We start from the raw sequence: 21955 nt of genomic DNA on the forward strand, positions 1-21955 counted from the left end.
TAAACTTAGAGTCACGATAGAGCTTTTTTTTTTAAAAAATTATATCCAGGATAGACTATACTTAATATGACATACAATTATATTCGCATTGTACTATAAATAGCTATAAAGGCAAGACCCATATGTAGCACATGTATAGGCTAAAAGTTTCAAATTATCTTTGCATTTGCTTTCTAAATTTAAAAAAGGAAAACAACTTCAATTTTCTATTCTAGAGAAAAGAGAGTACATGTATTTAACCTGATGTATATAAGATAAAATGTACCCAAACATACTCACGTGTATATGAGTATACATTTATATACACATTTATATATCACAAAAGTGATAAAGATGATGAAATATAATAAGTTTGGAAATCAACACAAGAAAATTTGGTCCTTTACTGGGAAAGCTTATAATATAATAGTGCTTTTATAGTTCTCAAATATTCATTGCAACTACTCTACAAGAATAATAGGTACCCTTTATATAGCACCTACTACATGCCAGGAACTGTACTTATACTTACACACACACACATACTCACTGAATTCTTAAAAACCACCCTATAAAAGAAGAATTTTATTTAATTATCTTCTTAAAATAATAATTAAAATTCTTATTTTAGGGGCTTCCCTGGTGGCGCAGTGGTTAAGAATCCGCCTGCTAATGCAGGGGACACAGGATCAAGCCCTGGTCCGGGAGGATCCCACATGCCATGGAGCAACTAAGCCCGTGCGCCACAACTACTGAGCCTGCGCTCTAGAGCCCACGAGCCACAACTACTGAAGCCCGTGCGCCTAGAGCCCCTGCTCTGCAACAAGAGAAGCCACTGCAATGAGAAGCCCGCGCATCACAATGAAGAGTAGCCTCCGCTCCTGCAACTACAGAAAGCCCGCATGTAGCAACAAAGACCAGATGCAACAAAAAAAAAAAAAAAAAAAAAAATCTTATTTTAAAGGCGAGATATCTAGGGAGAGAAAAGTAAGTGACTTTATACAAGTTACTTAAGCGGCAGAACCACTCCCACGCTCTTTCTACTCTCTCCGTTACAGTCAGAGAAATGATCACCTAAAAACAATTAATAACCATCTAAAAATAATAATAAAAAAATAAAGAGAGCAAAAAAATTTTTCTTGAAAATTTTGATTATTTCTTGAACATTTGAGTATTTCTGAGCAGGAAAATGCAGATTAGGCCTCAAAGCAAACTCAACAGCCCTCCTTAGTTCATGTCTTTCCTGAAGAGCAGGAAGACTCAGGAGAAGGAAGTTTCATGTTCATATCCCATGTTGAGGACGTCATTTAATGAAGAAGTCTAGATCATCTATTTTGATGTGTCGTATCCCTGATACTGATACGATAGCTCACAGAGACACAGTGCTCACTCCACAAATGACACTATTCATCCTGCAAGCACAGGCTCCCTAACAAGCCGGCTTACCTACTTCTACAGGTTTGCTGGACAGAGCTGAGAACGTGAGATACGTGACGTAGCAGCTGATGAGACCCGACTGCAGTAACCCAGAGTGCGGCTGTCCTGGAGAATGAGAAGAGACAGCGTTTTAAATCAATGATGAGAAAGCATATGTGCCTTAAAAAAACAGGTCTCTCCCAAATGATATCCCTCCAACTTGGAGCCCCACCCTTCAAGGTAAGAAGAGGTACGTAATGTGTTTCTCAGACGACACCAAAACATTTGGGGAGGGGGCAGGGCGGGGAGTGATACACTGAACCTAACTGCTGTTTTAGAGACGACAAGTTCTGCCGAGTTCTCTCCCAACACCCTATTTTGATAATAACTACAGCTGTACTGAAACATATTGCCTGGTCTCCCTGAGGTTCATAACATTAGTTCTTAAATCACAAAATCTCCAAAGAAAATTTACCGTCGTTATTTGTGACATCACATAGCTTAGTGGGGTAAATGATGGATTTTATAGGGTGGGCCTGGATTCCAGATTCGACAAGGCCATCAGACACACATAGTCCATGACAGTGGGAAAAAGCTCGTATCTGTCAATGGACAAAAAACCTTTGGGAATACCAGAGCTGGTCCAAACCAAAGAAGAAGGCTATGGGACTGAGCATTCACTGGGAAAAGGGCTTCAATGTTACAATATTTAAATTAAACTGTTTGGATGGTTGAGAGTAACCAAGATGTGATAAAAGGGATTCATCCTTTTTTTGGTGAAATTTTCAACCACCTGTAGACATAAAAGGATTTAGTTTTACCCAGTCTTCCCTCTGATTAAATTTATTCCCAGAGTTATAATTATTAAATTATAATGACCAATAAAGGTAAAAAATAGGCCCTTTTATAATGTTGCTCTTTGGCATGGGAATAAGACTCACCTTAACAATTAATGGCATTAAACCAAATATTTCAAAATATTATAACTATTTCAAAAAGTAGGATTTAACCCAAAGAATATTTTAATCTGAATATTAATGCTTTAGGAAATTCTTAATTGATCAATTAAAGGAACTGGAGGAGTAATAACAGTCTCAATTTCAATAATGAACTTCGATCATCTCTTCCTTTTGGCTTTGAAACAAGCATGAGCAAGATGAGGCTCACAGGTTTCTGTTGGCTTTGCAGAGGAAGGACCGGGATATGAGAAAGGTTAGCTCCCGGAGCTGGCTGCCAGCAGAGCCAGGATTGGATTTCCTGCTTCCTGACTCTGGGACCACGCTGTCCTCAATTTGTGGTCCACAGGGGTCTTAAGTGAAAGATGAGCCGCAAAACAGCTCCTTCCGTAGCCTTCTCACTCATTCAAGTTTTACACAGAGATCACAGGGAAGAGCTAAATATCCACTCAAGGTGTTTTCCATTGAAAGGCTCCTTGTAGTACATTATGTAATGGCAACATCTATCTCCTTATTTATTGGCTTCATTACACTCAAATCTTGGACACAAGGCATGCGTGACTATCACATTCGCCCCAGTGTGGGGCATGAAGGGGACACTGGGGTCCCACCTTTCCTATTGCTGACCCACCCGTGGTAAATTAAGGAATGACCATAATTTCCAAAAAGTGAGGGGTGTTGCTCAAAGACATTTATAATATGAATAAGGAAGAATGGAAAAAAACTGTGCTTACGATTTTGGACACAGGGTGAGATGGCTACCGCTGAAATAAGCAGACACAGGCCTCCGTTTATCCCCAGAAGAATTTTATTTTCCACGCAACCATCTTTCTGTGTATAAAACACTGCCATCAAAATCAAGCCTCCCGTGGCGATGGAGTACATGATGAGAGTCACCAGGGACAGAGAGGCGTACCACAGCTTGTTGCTAGCTGTGCCTGCGGTCCTGTTTCTCCAGGAAGTGGAGAAGAGGAAGGGGAGAGAAGACAGGTCAGTTGATTCTCCGACAGCATCTACCATCCCTCAGGCATTATTAACTAATGCTATCAGGCCCCAGGCCATAGTAATGAGTTATCCAGAAGGCCTATCATTTTACCGACTAGAAGCTCGAAGGTACAGGTAAATATGTAAAAACTTCTTGGCTCAAGCATAGAATTTTTTCTAAACACTGAAAACATTCCATCTTTGACTCAAGTGTATTCACCAAGTAAAATGAATATACCACAGACTTTATTCTAGCTTCCCCATTCTGGATGTCAATTACCCTGGGACAGGTTTTGGCAGTATTAAAAAGTGGCTCTTTGCTGGAGTTTGAGCTTTCCCCATAAACACAGAGCCTGGAGGTGCCAGTCTCTTACGCCAAGCGCTGCCAGCAGCTCCTGCTGATGCTCATCTTCTCTTCAGGGAGAGAGAAGCAAATGAACTTCACCCGGAGAAAGACTGGCTGACCTCAGCTCTTCTGTCCCTGCACTGAAAAGGAGAATCTCTACTAGTACTGCTTCTCCCAAACAATGCCAGGTATGATTAAGGAGAAGTTTGACATTAGAAAAAGTGAAGACAGGAATTCCCTGGTGGTCCAATGGTTAGGACTCAGTGCTCTCACAGCCAGGGGCCCAGGTTCAATTCCTGGTTGGGGAACTAAGATCCCGCAAGCCACGCAGCACGGCCAAAAAAAAAAAAAAAAAAGGGGCGGGGTGGGGGGAGAATAAAATCAGCCGGCAAAAGAGTAAAAATTTTAATGGGATTTACAATAAAGAATCTAAAAGAGGAGGTTAATGTGCTCTCTGGTTTATATAAACATTAATAAAGGGATGGGAGAAATAAGTAGTGATTTCACAATCTACAGAAACTGTTCAGAACAAAGAAAAGAGTGCTTATTGTTGCTAAATGAAGAGGACAGAACAACAACAGGGGGGTGGACTGAATCACTGTCGTCTGCCTCAGGATTCAATTGTCCTTTGTAACCACACTCTCACAAACCTTCACAGAGAAAGCAGCATACTTAATGTCTTCACAAAGCTGGAAAGTGTTCAAGCAACCCAGCTAAAATGTTCCAATTATGAAGTTACTGCAGCCGGAGACAAAGAAAACAGGGAGGAAAGGCCAAAATGACAATGACCATCATATTCCTGAAACTGAGCCAGGTGCTCCGATGACCACAGAGTTATTCTCACAGAGAAGGCACACAAAGCAAATGAAGAGAAAATGAAACTAGAGAAAGGAAGGAGCCAAATGGTAATCGATGACATGGAGAGAAAATGGATTATGTAGAAAAAGGTGAACACTGCTGACCAGTGTGTAGGTGGCGTCCAGCTGTTTCCTCACTAGTCTTTTGGGCTACGTTATTAGTATAAGAAGGACTTTCTTAACAGTTAATTTATGCTTAGATTCCCAAGGTTAAATCTTCAACCCTAACCTCTCCGCTCAACTCCAGGCTCCTATTATCCAACTGTTAATGTCTCCAATTGGAGGTCTAATCTGCATGTCAAATTCAGCAGGTCCAGATTAACTTCCCAATATTCAAACCTCCATCCCCAAATGTGCTCTTCTATGATCTTCCCAACCTCAGAACACGGCAATTCCATTCTTCTCATTAGGGGTGGGGGTGGGGGGAGATTAAAGAACTGCAGTTGCTCTTGACCGCTGTCTTTTTCTCTCCCTGCTCCTGTCCTCTCCCCACCACCATGCCATCCCCAGCAGCAAATTCCACTGGTTCCAACTTCAGACTATATCAGAATCTGACTGCTGCTACCATGTGGCTCCAAGCCACCTCGTCCCTCACCTGGATCATCTCCCACTAGTCTCCTTACTTGCACCTGTAACCCCCTCTCATCTTTTCTCAACTTAAAATGTGCATTAGACTCCATCTCTCTAGTGCCCTTCCATGATGGTCCCAGAAGCCCTTCATGAGCCAGCCCAGGGCCGTCTCTGATTTCATCTCTTGCACCCTTCCCTCACCACTGGGGTCCAGCCACAGTGGATGTCCCTGTGCCCCTTAAAGAAGCCAGCACAATCCTGCCTTAGGCTCTCCCCAACTTCCCTCGTCTCCCTCACACCTCGTCATGAAAGCCTTTCCCTGCTCTGCTCGCCCCAACTCCCATACCCTGCCTTCTTTTTCTCCAGAGCACTTTTCGTCATTGAACCTAGTCGTATTTGCTTGATTATAAGTTGATTATCTATCCCCCCTCTCCCCAGGAGAATGTACGCTCCACAGAGCAGGACACGGTTGCATTCACTGCTGCTCTCCTACTGTCGAGTGCCCGGCAAATAATAGGTGCTTAATGAATACTGGTGCAAGGACTGCCAACTGTTAGAGAATAACTGGGTGCAGCAATGGTGGCAGAGTGGCTGTGATTCCTGCTGCTCCAGACTCAGTTGGTCCTCCCAATGACATCTGCTATAGACACCCCAAATAAGTGCTGTGACTTATTTACCTTTATACTCTTGGTGCCCGGCACACAGTTAATACTCCAAAAATTTTGAATCAGTGCTCAATAAGAAGCACTTGGATGGAGATTAGAAAAAGACCGGGCAGTGGGGAGGAGTGTATGGACACAGAAGCAAGCAGGTTATCAGGTTAGGAAAGATGGCTGGGCTCAGGCTTCGGGTGAGGGTTAGGAGTAAACAAAACCCAACAACAACATTAATTTAAAATCTAGAAAATCTAATAAATAAATAAATAAAATCTAGAAAATGGGTCTTCATTAGAAATACCTAAATAGGGCTTCCCTGGTGGCGCAGTGGTTAAGAATCCGCCTGCCAATGTAGGGGATATGGGTTCAAGCCCTGGTCCGGGAAGATTCCACGTGCCGCGGAGCAACTAAGCCCGCACACCACAACTACTGAGCCTGCGCTCTAGAGCCCGCGAGCCACAACTACTGAAGCCCGTGTGCCTAGAGCCCATGCTCCACAACAAGAGAAGCCACCGCAATGAGAGGCCTGCGCACCGCAATGAAGAGTAGCCCCCGCTCGCTGCAACTAGAGGAAGACCCAATGCAGCCAAAAAAATAAAAATTAATTAATTTAAAAAAAAATGCAACTCCCCCCAAAAAAGAAACACCTAAATATACTGTTTACTTTTTGTTATTTCAGTTTTTTTTTTAATAAATTTATTTATTTATTTATCTATTTATTGGAGGCGTTGGGTTTTCGTTGAGGTGCGCGGGCTTCTCACTGCAGTGGCTTCTCTTGTTGCGGATCGTGGGCTCTAGGTGCGCGGGCTTCAGTAGTTGTGGCACACAGGCTCAGTAGTTGTGGCTCACGGGCTCTAGAGTGCAGGCTCAGTAGTTGTGGCACATGGGCTTAGTTGCTCTGCGGTATGTGGGAATCTTCCCAGACCAAGACTCGAACCCAAGTCCCCTACATTGGCAGGCAGATTCTTAACCACTGCACCACCAGGAAAGTCCCTGTTATTTCAGTTTTGATATAGAACTGATGCTTCGAGTTATAAAAATTGACCTAGAAAGTGTCAAAAACAAGACAACAGGCTTAGAAAGGAGTCGCTTATGCTAAGCTCCACATCACCAAACCAACACAGCTTAGAGTTTCAGCTCTCCCAGAAACGGAATCTTAAACCAGTCAATCCGGAATCCCCTGATCAGCACTAGTTAGGTCACCTAACTGGCAGACGCCTGCCATCCCCTGAAGGAAAGTTACCTCACAATAACCAACCTGCTTTTTTGCCTAATATTACTTCCTTGTCCCTGCTCTCTGCTGCCTATAAATGTCTTTTATTTAGTACAGCTCCTCGGAGCTCCTTTCTATCTGCCAGATTGGAGGGTGCCCAATTTGAATCAAATTTTGCTCGGACAAACTCTTAAAAAAATTTTAATATGCCCCAGCTTACCTTTTAACAAAAGAACAAAACACATTAAACATCACCCAACCACAACATTTTTCAGGTAAAAAAAAACTGAGGTCAGAGAGGCCAAGTCATATGCCTCAAGTAAAATAGCCAGAGAGCCAGGGGCACTAAAATCTGCAGCATTTGTGTCCAGGCCCATGGCCTTTCTATCCTACTGCTTTTCGGGTATTCTCCTTCTCAAGATCTTTACAAAAGGAGAGAAAAAAAAAAAAGAAAGGAAAAGGGAAGAAAAATTTTGGTTGTTCCATGAAGAGTGATACAGGTATTATATTTTCTAGACTAACCTTGTAAGCAAGAATCTCTGTTAAGAAACACACCAAAAAAAAACTAAATTAGATGAATTTACATAAAAATAACAATACTTGTACGTTTCCTAGCTTAATCCTAATTTTAGGCCCGACCAACCAGCTGTGCGTACGTAGACAAAAGAGATTTTGTTGGGACACTGGCCTCAAAGCCAGGTCAACAGCAACATCAATCGTTGCAAAGCTCTTAAGCCGTTCCTATTGGGTGGTTTCTGGAAAGTTTTTAAAGCAATCAAACTCTTCCAAAACGCCTGTTAAAACCTGGCATCGATAATTAGTCCCAGAAAATGGCTTCAGAATCAATCAAAACATTAAAGTCAGAGTAAAAAAGCACAAGTATTCTCAAGAGAACATACTATTTAATGGGCAAACCAGGCACTCAGTATCAAAGATATTAATATTTTACCATGAAGTTCCTTACTCGAAGTTTATTTGTAAAAATTTTAGAAAAAACTTAGGGTGATGCATTCATTTTGTCAAATAAAAAATTCAGAATGAAAGTACTTAAGAATCACCAGGGAATTCCTTGGTAGTCCAGTGGTTAGGATTCCATGTTTTTACTGCCGAGGGCCTGGGTTTGATCCCTGGTCTGGGAACTAAAATCCCACAAGCCACATGGTGCAGCACCCCCCGCCACCCCCCCCCCAAAAAAAGAATCATCATCAATGGAAAGAATGGTATTTAATCAATTAAAATGCATTTCCAACTTACTGTGCATATTTCTTCTGCATAACTGAGAACAGAGTCACATAAAACTATAGTCAACCATTTGACTTATCTTTAGGAAAACTTTGCTGCCTCGAAACAAGATCTAGTAGAAGCCCCAAACATACTAGGTTTCAGAGATGACCCAAAATGCAGGACAGCATGCAATATTAAACTTATATATGTACTCAGACCTAGAAATCTGTATTATCATAGAGATTAAGATTTGAGGGGAGTTCCACGGCAGTCCAGTGGTTAAGACTCTGCACTTCCAATGCAGGGGGCGCGGGTTCAATCCCGGGTCAGGGAGCTAAGATTCCCACATGCCGTGCAGCGTGGCCCCCACCCCAAAAAAAAAAGATTTGAAAAAATACCAAAACACGCCTGTAGTGCTACCTGTATGACTATTCAATGTGCTGTAAACATTTTTAAATTGGCATTTGGGTGCTTACTCCAATATTTACCAAATAATAAAATGGTTAACACTATCTTTTCACTCAGGCATCTCATGATTCGATTTTCAAAAAAACAAAACCAAAACAAAACAACTACTACTACCACCAAGCTGAGGAATATAATCAGGATGAAAAGCGTTTTGAGAGAATTTGGACAGTATATTTTGTTTTATCCAAAATAAAAAATAAAATTCACATTCATATAGAACTTTCAGATCCCCCACCCAAACAGTACAAAATAACGTGATGCCTACAAAATCTACAAAACTACAAAAGCCTTACTAGATATAGCAGGCAGTTATTTTCATTCATATTTTATAAGTAAAGTAAGACAGAGCACTTCAGTGCTTTGCCCAGAGGTCACAAAGAGAGTCAACCTGGCCTTAGCACTGAAGGAGCTGGACCCTTGTCTAGCTGTCATTTCCTCAATGTGGCTCAGCAAGAAATAAAACGAGTCATTAATAGTTTGGCATTTCCCATGTATTCTAGGATGTGAATTCTATTTTCAAGGCACTTAAAAAGGGTCTGTATTTTTTTTTAAAGTCGGGGAGGCTTTCTAAGGTAGAACAACAGATCTTCCTTATGAAGGGGTCCTTCCCCTCTTAGGCAGTTGAGAAGGAACAAAATTTTTTTTAAAAAGAAAAGCACTATTTCATTGAATATTCTTTGCAGAAAATGAACCTCCAGCTCCAAAGTACTTTTTTCTTTTTAATCTCCTAAGGATGGGCGCCTAAGATAAAGCCTACCCAAATTTTCAGCCACTAACGCAAGCATGGAGCAGGGGCTGCGAGGTGCCAGCAGTGGGGCTGAGTGTGGCTAAGTCTTAGAGCCCAAATGAGAGGGTGCAGGCAAAAGAGAGCCAAAGAGTGAAAAGAAATGAAGTGGAAAAAGGAAAAGTAGAAAGGCGAGAAAAACAGTATGGGAGAGGAGTAAATGAAGAGGTCCAAAGAGCAGGAAGGAAGGGAGAGAACAAGCCAAAATTGTTTTTGGTGTAAGCAGGCTGCTAATCCCTGGCAATACAACTCGGGGTAGAGCCTCTGTCAACACTGGGCACTTTCTCTGAGTCAGAGAGTGAGTTCACGCGGAAGCTCTCCATAAAGGCACATACCAGTTCTTGTTCCATTTATGTGCAAACTCCACAAGTAAGAGGAGCTGGATGCCTATGAACAGGAAGCCTCCGACGGCTCCCACATAGCGCCAGGCTGCAAAAGAAGACCGTCCGAAAGGAGATGAGGTGACTGTCCCAAGTGTTTAACTCAAAAGAGAGTAATGACTACAGTTAGTTTTTACTGCAGGCTCCCTGTACCAGTAACACATTTAATTCCCACACAACCCTACAAGGTGGGTACTACTATTACACCCACTTTACAGATGAGAAAAACTGAGAGTCTACACGTAAGTTGACAAGGTCCCATAGCCAGTAAAGGGTGGGGCTGGGATGTGAACACAGGCAATCCGGCACCACAGCATCCAAGCTTCACCTCCATGCTATAAATAAATGCCAGATATCCTAACAGATGCGGTAATTCATAAAATCAACAATGACCCTCAATTTAAAAGTAAAATCACACAATGCCAGAAAAACCAAGGATTCAAATTTTACCGGATAGAGACCCACCAATGTCCAGTGAGGAAATGAGGTTCAAATGGGGGGCCACGGACTCAGGTTCTACTTCTGGCTCGGCCACAGAGAAGCCCAAACCTTGGATAAGCGCATCACATCTCTGGGTTGTCTACAATACGACTGAGCTGTGCTAGAGGATGGACAGCTAGGTCCCGTCCCATTCTAAGTATATTATCCTAATATATACAAGGACCTCTGTGGAGAATAGAAAACTAGTTTCCAGTATTTTAGGTAAAAAGACAACTTGGATACAACTTCCTTAAGGAGTACATAAAACCGGTATGACCCTAAGAAACTATCTGGAGCCTGATATGTGGCTATTTGAGGGACTATGGCTGTTCCTTATTCACAATGTGAATATTTTTACTATCTTAATAAGGAAAGTGAATCCATTTGGGTCTGAACAGTGTTCTGAACCTCTAAAACTCAGGCTTTTTTTCCCCTCCCTACCTCATATGAAGAAGGGCCCCTTGTTTCAGCTATGATTAAATGCTTTATATTAAATAATTTTGGTAGGTTCTATCAATAAGGAATATAATTCAGTGTTATACAGTTTCACATAAGGCAAGTTTAGAGATAGTCTGGAGGATGCCTTTCTTACCCCATTATAGCTACAGCAGATTTAAAGCTGCTAAGAAGCCCTAAGTTTGTGTGCACTGCTCAGAAAGAACAAGGTCTCCCTGGGTCACGCTGACATGCTAAACTAGTTTTCAAACAAGTTTTAAGTGCTTCATTTTCCCTTCAGGCTAATAACCTTAATTTCAATTCTTCAACCGGTAGAGTAACTAAAGGTCCTCTCACCCCTCCCAGGGAGGGAGAAGTGGCGGGGAGTGGGAGGGGGGAGGAAGTACAGAGGGTGGGTGAAGTGTGGGCAGCTGAGGCAGGATTTTTTTTTTTTTAAGCTACAAGAAAGTTAGTAACCTACAATATCAAAGGCACCCTGGACTACGCTTTCGAACAGTTTTACAAAGTGAATAAAAACACAATAAATAGATACCCCCAATACCCCATTTGTACCATTTAGAAAGGTCTCCTGATCTGGAATGAAGAAAGCTCCTGAGCACATGGCCCCCAACAGCAGAAGTTTAAAGAACCAAAAGCTGGAGGGGAAGAAAAAAAAAAAAAAAGGAAATGTATTTAAATGATATTCAAGGAAGGACAAAAGACCTCTTAGAGGTAAGCGTGTCAATTCACGATTCTGTTCTCTCCAAATGGAGGGGAAGTAATTAAGTGACTGGAGACTGCCTTTTCCCATAATTAGACAGACTTCGGTGTGGCCTCTGATTGTGCAAAACCATTTTGTTGCAGGGGTGGAAGTGACCTGGGGGAAGCTCTTGGTACAAGAAATAAACTTTTATCTCCAATGCATTTCTCATTATGGTACCAGGTGTTACAAATAGGATTCCAGTTCTTAGGCCACTGTGTGGTGGTAAGTATCAGTTCCACCTTCCCTAAAATCAGTGTCAACAATTTCAACCAGAGGAAAGCAGTCAGAGGGTCTGAAGAGTGGAAGAGGTCCTGGAATGTTGCTCTGAATATAAGGAACGGTGAAAGGGTCCCCAAAAAGACTCACCCATTGTGAATATAGGCTCTACAACTTTTACTGTTGTTGATTTTCAAGGTCAGGAGGCAGAATATAAAGAAGAAACAGGCCATTCCAAAACAGACTCTATATACCGCAGAATACCCCACCAGCTTCTCACAGGTGTCGCCAGCTTTAATGCCTTTACAGATATCCTCGAAAAAAGGGATCTGAAGAAAAAGAGAAAAAGTCATTTGTTAAAACTAGGAAAAGAAGGGCTGCCATGGAGTGTTCTTTCAGCCTACAAGTCAAAATCCAGTGTGAAATACACCATGTGCAGAGAGAAATTAAGACTGAGAAGAAAGTCTCTCTTCCAAAGACCTCTTTCTTTCTCTGAATCTTTCTTAAAAATATAGTGCTCATAACATACCACTCCACCTCCACTTACTCCTAATGAATTCTGAAATCCAGCATCAGAGTTTTAAAAAATGATACTTATAATACACAGGTATATTTTTCTTTATTCATTCATTCATTCATTTTTGCTATGCCGGTCTTAGTTGCGGCATGCGGAATCTATCGTTGCGGCCTGCAGATTTCTTAGTTGCGGCCTGTGGGATCTCGTTCCCCAACCAGGGATCGAACCCAGGCCTCCTGCATTGGGAGCTCGGAGGCTTACCCACTGGACCACCAGGGAAGTCCCACGGGTATATTTTTCTTCAAATGCATAAATATAGAGAATAATTGCACATATGCCATTATTTATATAGGATAAGCTCCTGACCTGGAAATGAAATCGGTGGGTCAAGTAGTATCTACATTTTAAAATTTCAAGAGATAAAGTCAAATCACACTTTTAAGGGCTGCATTTACATCCTACCAGTAATATTTGCAACTGCTCACATTCCCAACCTGAGCACCAAATTTAAAGGTTAAAAACCACTATCTTGTTTTAATGTCCTGTCTTCCTCATCACTAGTAAGGTTCACATCTTTTCTTAAATTTATGGCCATTTGTATTATTCTCTGTGAATTGGCAGTTAATTGGATTTTTTTCTTGATCCACTGGAGCTCTTAATTATGGACCTTAATCTTCTGATAAATATTGATAATGGTTTATTCTAGTACAATTAGAAGGTTTTAATGTAAAACCCACTTACATTTTCAGAATAATTAAAATCTTACATTATGAGAACAAGCAGCACGTTTCTATTAATGTCAGAAAATAAAGATTTAGTCAGTGTTTAAAAAAAAAACTTGCTTCTTACCAACATCAAAGCTGAACACTCTTTAGAACAGAAAATAAGTTGAAAATCACATTACAGCCTTTACTCACAAGCCAAAAAAACAAAACAAAAAAAATCCAGGAAAAAAATGACATAAAACTAGAGGTAAAACTGAAGCATGATAATTTAGTTTCTTCTCCAGAAAATATCCTAAAGAAACAACAACAGTGGAGGTTATTAAGATTTCCATAAACAGAAGGAAGACTACATTTAATTGCAGTTCATCTTCCTCCACGAGGGTTCCCTCCCTCAGAAAAGAGCTGCAATCATTACTACACCTGAATCTCAAACATGCTTTTCCAAACAAAGCATGTTTTTCAAAATTAGTGTCTCGGGCAAAAAAGCATTAATACTGAGACCCTATTAGGATAGCTCCATTTCCATGAATAGCTATAAAAGATTTCATGAGACTTCCCTGGCGGTCCAGTGGTCAGGCTCTGCACTTCCACTGCAGGGGACACGGGTCTGATCCCTGTCGGGGAACTAAGATCCTGCATGCTACGTGGCGCAGCCAAAAAAAAAAGATTTCATAAAGAAATGCCAAATATTTTGCAGTCAGCAAGTTCCTGCAACTCCAATTTCTTTTTGATCAGAGCAAGATATAAATGCATAAAGGGAGACAGTACTGTATTTTTGACCAAGCCGGGTAAAATACTAAGCCTAATAAAATACAGAATGTCTAGTTAAATTTAAATTTTGGATAAATAATAACTAATTTTTTAATATAACAACACTTGGGACATACTTAGACTAAATATTGCATGGGACATATTTATGCTAAAAAAGCATTCCTTGGCAAGAGATGAAGCTCAAAAGAAGGCAGGGTCTTGGTGGGAAGGGCCAGGCGTATGCCATGCTAAGGAGTCTGGCTCCCACCCTGTAAGGGAAACAACTATTTAAGCTGGAACGCCTTTGGCTGCAAAGTGGAGAACATATGCGAAAGGGACAGGTTTGAGGCAGGAGGATAAATTAGAGGGCCACTGGATTAACAGTCCAGATAACAATCGAAGAAGGTAAACTACTAGCAGAGAAAACAGAAATTCTGTGGCTAGAAGTCATAGTTGGCAGGACTGTAGGGACGGCGAGAAAGTGAAGGATTGGGGGGAGGGTTCTCTTCTGCTTTTTTAAAGCTGTTTGGGGTGGTGGGGGAGTAGGGTTGGCAGAGGACAAACAGTGGAACTGAAAAGAACAGATCGGGAGTTTGCTTTTAACATATAGGGTTGGAAGCGCCCTGGAGCATCCCAGTGAGAACGGCTGGTCTGGAAATTGCTTCAGTATAGCGATAAGGATACAGGATAAAGGAAGTGCCCTCACACAGGTAATGAGAAGTCAGGAAGGGCCTTCTGAAGGACCTTGAACTTTTAGCAGTGTTTCACAGTGAGTGAGCAAACTCACATGGTTAAGATCCTCATATACTGAAGTAATGGGGGACGCCACACAAGTGAACGTTTCAGAGCCTCTAGCAGGAAACAAAAGCTGCACCCGTATGAGTGGTACCGATAATAAGGAGGTAACACTGCATTAAATCTGTAAAAGGAGGCGCCATGCCACCTCACTTACTCCGTTTTGTTCATATGGGATTTACTGCTCTGTAATATTCATGGAACTCTTCTCTTCCCTCCCTTCCGTGTCCCACTCTCTCAGCAAAGCTAATCCCTGCTGCACACCGCCGCCCTCACTTCCACTGTAACACGCGCATGGCAGCATCCCTTTCGTCTACACCAGCCCATCTTTCCCGATTAGACTCTTCTCCACCTCCCTACCCCACACCCACTTCTCTCTTCTCCTTCTCAGATCAGTTCAAGAAGAACGCTACTGCCAGCAGGCCTGAACGTCTACCCTACCATCCCGCATAAATCCCCCCTCCCCTAAAACCCTTGTTTACCGCCAGAGGCCCTTAGGCTCATCAAAGGCTGAGTATGTGGCACTGCATACTTCATCCAAAATATCAGTAGGCAAACAACCCCCTGCTCCAAATACTAAGACCTGCTTTATGCTCTGTGGGTGACTTAGTCACGTAGCCTTCAGTACGTGGTGAATATTTTTAGGCAAAGAACCTCCGAGTTGAACAAGCTGGCAGGATTTAGCGAGGGGAATCTGCCCTGATTAAATATTTGCTGTTCCAAGCTCCATCCCAGTTTTAGAAAAAGAAAACATACATTACACACACAGATTCCACACTGTGGGGTAGCGGGGACAGGCCTGCTAAGGGTGTTACCTCTTATGTCTGGTTCTGGGCAACCAAGGACACTGCATCTGTGTTGGTTCTGTACAGACCCAAGGGCAAGGGTTTCCCCCCACCCCTCAGGCAACCAAACTCAAAGCCACAAATTATCAGGAAGAATAAAAAGCTCACATGGACTTCCAACCCTGAGAACTAAATCAGTGAATCGTTGTAAAAAGTGCTCATCACAGCTCCTAATCCATAGTAGCCATTAAGTAAACTTCCTTAACTCTAAGGTACTATTTTATAAAAAGAACTTCTCGGGGAGGGAGTTAGGCACATTACATGAACCCCTAAGTGGTTGATGCATTCTGATTTAAACATGGGGGGACATGAACATCTTAGAACTCAGTAGATGCTCTATTCCCTTTACAAAGGATTCATATTGAAAGTTACAGTTGGACCCCCATATCTGCCAGTTCTGCATCTGTGGATTCAACTAACCACAAATGGAAAATATTTTTTTAATTTTTTTTATTTTCCAGGAAGTTCCAAAAAGTGAAACTTGAATTTGTCATGTACCAATAACTATCTACATAGTGTTAGATATTATAAATAATCTAGCGATGATTTAAAGAATATAAGAGGATGTGCCTAAGTAATATGCAATGTCATTTTATATAAGGTACTTGAGCATTGGTGGATTTTAGTATCTGATAGCGTCCTGGAACCAATCCCCCACAGATACCAACAGACAACCATACCGGGTAACTTTCAATAAGGTGAATCCTTCCCTGGCACATATATATAGGCATACATCAGAGATATTGCGGGTTCAGTTCCAGACCACTGCAATAAAGCAAATGTCTCAATAAAGCAAGTCACACAAATCTTTTGGTTTCCGAGTGCATATAAAAATTATGTTTACACTACATTGCAGTCTATTTAGTGTGCAATAGCACTATGTGTGTTTTTTTTTTAAAAAAGCAGTGTATAGACCTTAATTAAAAAATATTTTATTGCTAAAGTACACTAACCATCATCTGAGCCTTCAGTGAGTCATGGCAGTAACATCAAAGATCACTGATACCATAACAAATATAATAATAATGAAAAAGTTTGAAATATCATGAGAATTACCAAAGTGTGACACAGAGACATGAAGTGAACAATGCTGTTGAGAAAATGGCACCAACAGACTTGCTAGATGCAGCATTCCCACAAACCTTCAATTTGTAAAAGAACGCAGTATTTGCGAAGTGCAATAAAGCAAAGGACAACAAAACAAAACAAGGTATGCCTGTATAACAACTGAATTCTAAAAAACAGTGCTCACTACCTATCTTTCAGAGACCTAGTTGCCACCCAAAAGAAAATATGTCTGAACTCCCAAATCAGGGAAGACATTTTGAAACATCAACACAAGTATTACGCTCAAAGAGATGGAAGCTAGAAAATCCCCGTAACTCATCTGTATAGAAGAGATGCTAGCTATGCCTCCAAAACAATTTCAATCTCAGGTAAATAAATATAAACAAACAACAGAAGAGCTATAGGAAGGCTTACAGGTCTAGTTGGCCAGGGGCCCACATGCTGCAAACTTAGCAATAAAGTATAGAATTTGGGAGTGTTTCTTACAGAAATGAAGAGGAAAAGGAGCGGCGTGTTCCTATAATATTAAAGTATTATTTGGGAGAGATGAGAAAATGGCATATTAGCAAAGGGAATGAGTCTTACATTTCATTACATCGAATTTTTAGGGCATTGAAGGAAACCAAGCTGCAGAGAAAGCTTTGGGCAGCTGAGCAGGAGTGATACCATAAAACCTAGAAGAACCATATCTGTAGGTTCTGTTTAGTATCTCTTACTTGAAATGAATTTCAGAATCGAGACCCTCTCCCCTTTTTGATATTCCACTTATTTTCAAACTTTCTAAGACAATTTCTTTTTGTCTGTGGAAAAATTCCAGTGTCCATGAGAGTGATGCCTGTCTGTTACCCACCCACGGACAGCAGCTGTGAAACAGGGAACACCAAGATCAGCTTCCATCCTCCCCTCCACGGCCTCTAGCAACCAAGGCTCATTTCTCTGTAAATTATTACCTTTGAGGCCCTTTTTGTGGCTATTTTTAAAAACAGTAATGGTCTCCCCTGGTGGCGCAGTGGTTGAGAATCCGCCTGCCAATGCAGGGGACACGGGTTCGAGCCCTGGTCCGGGAAGATCCCACATGCCGCAGAGCAGCTAAGCCTGTGCGCCACAACTACTGAGCCTGCGCTCTAGAGCCTGTGAGCCACAACTACTGAAGCCTGCGCGCCTAGAGCCTGTGCTCCGCAACAAGAGAAGCCACCGCAATGAGAAGCCCACGCACTGCAACAAAGAGTAGCCCCTGCTCGCCACAACTAGAGAAAGCCCATGCGCAGCAACGAAGACCCAACGCAGCCAAAAATAAATTACTTAATTAATTTAAAAAACAAAAACAAAAAAAAAACAGTAACAATCTCACATCTCGTTTGTTCGGGTTTCTAGACATTTTTAGGAGAAAAGTCTACATGTGTCATTATTAAAAGCCATAAGGGGAACTAAAATTTCACCGAGCCTGGTTTTATTTGACCCCGCCACCTCTGCCATCAGGAACTTAACGTCCGCAAATAGTAACTCCCCAGAATCTCAGAAGCATGCAAGACAGAGACGGCACTGGTGCTCACAGCTCCTCCTCCACCATGAGCATTTCGTCAGGATCAAACCACCCCAAATCCGATTAGACAGTTAGAAAACAACTCCAACCAAACTTTAAATAATAAGCCTGCAATCCAAACAAGATAACTTGCAGAGAACTGACTAATAATGATGGCACGAAGGGCTCTTCCTCAGAAGGGAAGCAGGGACAGCTAACGTCAATCTGCTCAGGGAATTAAGGTAACGTGAAGGCAGCATGTACAAACAAGAATCATGCCAGTTACTAATCTTGAAGGAGAGATAAGAGTTAATCCCAGCAAAAACTCATATAAATCTTCAATTAGGCAATGGCAGTGGGGATTGGGGCCATGGAATAGACAGGTCCCGTGTGCTGACTTGACGGGGCCTAGGAAGAAAGGCAGAGGAACCCAGAACTAAGATTCCCAGTTCCTCGCTTGGCAGTTGGTTGGATGGCGGCCCAGCAGCGGATAGGAGTCACAGAAGAGCGGTTTCCGGATGGGGGGGCAGTCATTCACCTAACGACAGGCGGCCAGTATCCAGGGGAAATGTGGGCAGATGGCTAAGCAAGGGTGCAGTGCTCCAGAAAGACAGCAGGACTAGAGAGAAGGGCAGAGATGGCAAAGGAGGCACTCAGTGGAGTAAATAAACTCACCTGGAGAGGAATGCGGGTAGAGGAGGGGGAGGGAGACAGAGGTGGGAACAGCCCAGAATGCTGGGGAATGCAAACATTTGGGGACTGGGAAGAAGGGGAAAATAACCAAGGAAGAAACTGAAAAGGTACAGAACCAGAGAGAAGTTGAGGGAGGCTTTCAAGAAGCAGAGTGTGTCAAATACCACCAATGCGATGACGACGCAGATTGGATTTGCCAACAAAGAGTCATCCGGGGCAGTGATCAGAATATTCTCTAGAGCAGATGGGGGCAGAAGCCAGACTGATGGCTGAAGGCTGAGCAGAGGAGACGGTCAGGGGGGCTGGGTAGCGGGCAGGGGGTGAACCCAGCAGCCCTTTCACCCCTGCTTTCAAGAAATCTAACTGCAAACATAAGAGTCCAAGCATCATTCTAAAATATATTTACTTACAATTATACAAGCAATACATAATTATATTCTTGTTGCCAAAGAAAATGTAAATTATAACAGATACAGGTAACTGAATCCCCTTGCCCATCATCACTCCAGCCCTAACCTGACTGCTTCCCAGAGGGAACCACTGTCACACTTTCATGTGTATCCTTTTAGGCCCTTTGCTGTGTTATTCCCCTCTCATTACGTCTCACACATTGTTGCGTGTTCAACACATAAATCTATTTGCATCCTTTTTAACTACTATACAGAAATCCACAACCCAGACCAATCGTAATTTAGTTTCTGTGACGCTAGTGGCAGACATTTACGTTGTTTCTGAGTTTTCACTCTTATAAACAATGTACAATGGATAGTTCCCATATTGTGCATATCTCTCTCTGCACATGTAGAGCATTTAGGAGGACTGACATCCAGAAGATGAATATTGAGTCATAAAATTGGTTAAATTTTAACAGACACTGCCAAACTCTCCCCAGGGAGGGTTTCTGAAAACTCTAGGGCTGGGGGGAACAGGGAGAGCAGGAGAGAGGAACAGAGATGCCCACAGAGCCCCCCACACACCCATCTCGGAGCCAGGAAAGTCTCTGCTGCTCCCCCCCTACGGTCAGCATCTCAGTAAGCACTGCCCCCCATAATCAAGAGAAAAGGGGTGGAAGCAGGGGGCCCTCTGAGTCCAGAAAACAAATCCACACCTAACCCCAGAGACAAAACTGCAGCTATGGAGGTCTGGACTTTGTTTTAGATGGCAAATACGGTTATTGGCCCACACTCCCTCCCACAGAATGCAGGGTCTGATAGAGAACCCTGTGCCCCCCTGAGAGGAGCAAGGCCCACTGACAGTTCTCTCCTGAACACAGAGATGCTGAAGTTTCTATTAAGAGAACTAAATGCCTAAACAGGCAGAGCTTTCTAGCCAGACCACTCATCGGTGGGAAGATGTGCTTACGGCCTAAGTGAGCACCAAATCAGCTAACTCCCTCTTGAACTTGTGAACCTGGAATAGAGTGGTGACATATCATATGCAAATCCAACTACGTTCATGGCTGTTTTCTGTAAATCATTATTAAAAGCCCAGTGAAATTAGAGTTTACGTGTGTATTCTTCATCCCACACGATATATTATATAACTATACCTAAGCGTCACAGCACAGGGTTTGCTCATTGCCTGACTCATTCATATCTACTGTGTACAGGTACTGTTCTAGGTTATGGAGATTCAAGCAGTGAATAAAACAGGTTAAAAAATCCATGCTAACAAGGAGCTAACTTTCTAGCGAAATACATGCTGTACACACAAAGCCATGTGCGCTCTGCTTTATGGATATTTCAGGCATTTTCATGGTTTAATTTCAACTATCCATGATTTTGCCTTAGGTGGGACACAAGAACCTAATATCCTCCAAAAGACTGAATCCTACCAAACCTATACCCTCAAGATTCTGAGAGCCCCTAGTCACTTGTTCCCCAATCCTAGTTCTGAGAACCTGGCCAGGCAGACATTTCAGTTTCTGGCCCAGCATCCTTCCCATTTTACACTGGACCAGGAATTGGGGGCCCCAAGGAGCAAAGAACTGGGGTACCCACACACTCATTTTCTCCATCCCCACTTCTTCCCAATCACCAAAATGCTTGGTTTGGCTACCTAAAAAGAAGGGCTGATTTTTTTTTTTTTTTTTTTTAACCTTTGAATGATTTACCATGTATTTCAAAAGGCCAGGAAGAGTAAGACATCATACTGTTGAACGTGTCACACTGAATTTATCCCTACATTGTTCTTGCCTAGTCAACCCAGTACATATGAGCTCACACAGCCCAGTATTTATTTGCAACTTAATCAGGAGCTCCGGTACCCTCAGCACAAAGTTTAGGCCATTCAAGTTTCCCCTTCAGGGAGGAGGGGAGAATAACTGCATATGACATGCACAGGGCCACTGAGGTCTACCACAGGCCAGCGAAGCAAAGGACAGCGTGTGGTAGCTCCTGTTCATGTAAATAGAGAACACAGCCACGCTCATTTGCTGGCATTTTGTTTCGGCTGCAGAGTTGAGTAGTTGCTAAAGACCACAAGGCCCTCACAGCTGAAACGTGTACTAGCTGGCTCTTTACAGGAAAAGTTCGCCCAGCCCAGGACTAGGAAGTAGAGCAGAGGAGCGCTGAACTGCCGCTGAAGCATGAATTAGCATCTCAAAGGCAAATGACAACTGGCAATGACTTACTCTACAGATCATAAGTCAAAGGAGCAGCAGAGACGCGACTGGCGGAACTTGTGCTTTAAGAGAATTAAATCGTACACCTCCCATACGTCATTTTCAGAGCTGCAGCTTAAGGATTTTAAATTATCTGCCTGCAAAAAAAAAAAAAGCTTTGTGGAGGAGGTGGTGGAGGACATGTCTGTGAGTTCAATGCTTTTTTTTCTGTGGGTCAGAAGCCCTCATAGTAGAAAAAAACCTCACATCTGTTATACAAACATGGCTTGTGGAACCAAAAATAAAACCCACACTGATGAAAGCCGGCATGTAGAGAGATAATTTTAGACTTAATTTTAAGACTGTATAAACGGCCTCACTGAAATTTTAAAACCACACACCCCCCCAAATACCCAACCCCCCTTGTGATTAAGCTCAACCCTGCTTTAGAGGGCAACACATTCCAGTCCCTTGTACAAACCTCCTTCCTCACCTCGGCTCCCAGTCTCCCATGAGGACGGGGAAAAAGCACTCCTGAGTTCTAACGTCACCCCAAAGGTCAACAGAAGGGACAGCTAAGCTGACACCACCATCTCCAACAGTTGCTAACGGAATTCAGATTATTTTTAACTATGCAGCCTAACGCTGGGGCACCTTCTTTATACACTTTCCACCTGAGGCCCAGTTCTCTAAGGACAACTGTATGTTACT

At 42.5% G+C, this 21955-nt stretch overlaps 1 protein-coding gene across 2 annotated transcripts in view; it reads right to left on the minus strand.

Annotated features, from left to right (window-relative positions):
* SERINC5 (serine incorporator 5) overlaps positions 1-21955 on the minus strand; it is an 86903-nt gene that overhangs the window by 17920 nt on the left and 47028 nt on the right. For both annotated transcript variants that reach the window (XM_036846326.1, XM_036846325.1), the window contains 5 exons: positions 11878-12056; positions 11322-11404; positions 9789-9882; positions 3086-3297; positions 1426-1521 (listed from right to left, as the gene is read on the minus strand). In XM_036846326.1, the coding sequence (XP_036702221.1) occupies positions 1426-1521; positions 3086-3297; positions 9789-9882; positions 11322-11404; positions 11878-12056 (664 nt within the window). The remainder of the gene's footprint in view (positions 1-1425; positions 1522-3085; positions 3298-9788; positions 9883-11321; positions 11405-11877; positions 12057-21955) is intronic.

The sequence above is a fragment of the Balaenoptera musculus genome, chromosome 3 (assembly GCF_009873245.2).
Source record: "Balaenoptera musculus isolate JJ_BM4_2016_0621 chromosome 3, mBalMus1.pri.v3, whole genome shotgun sequence".
Classification (NCBI taxonomy): domain Eukaryota; kingdom Metazoa; phylum Chordata; class Mammalia; order Artiodactyla; family Balaenopteridae; genus Balaenoptera; species Balaenoptera musculus.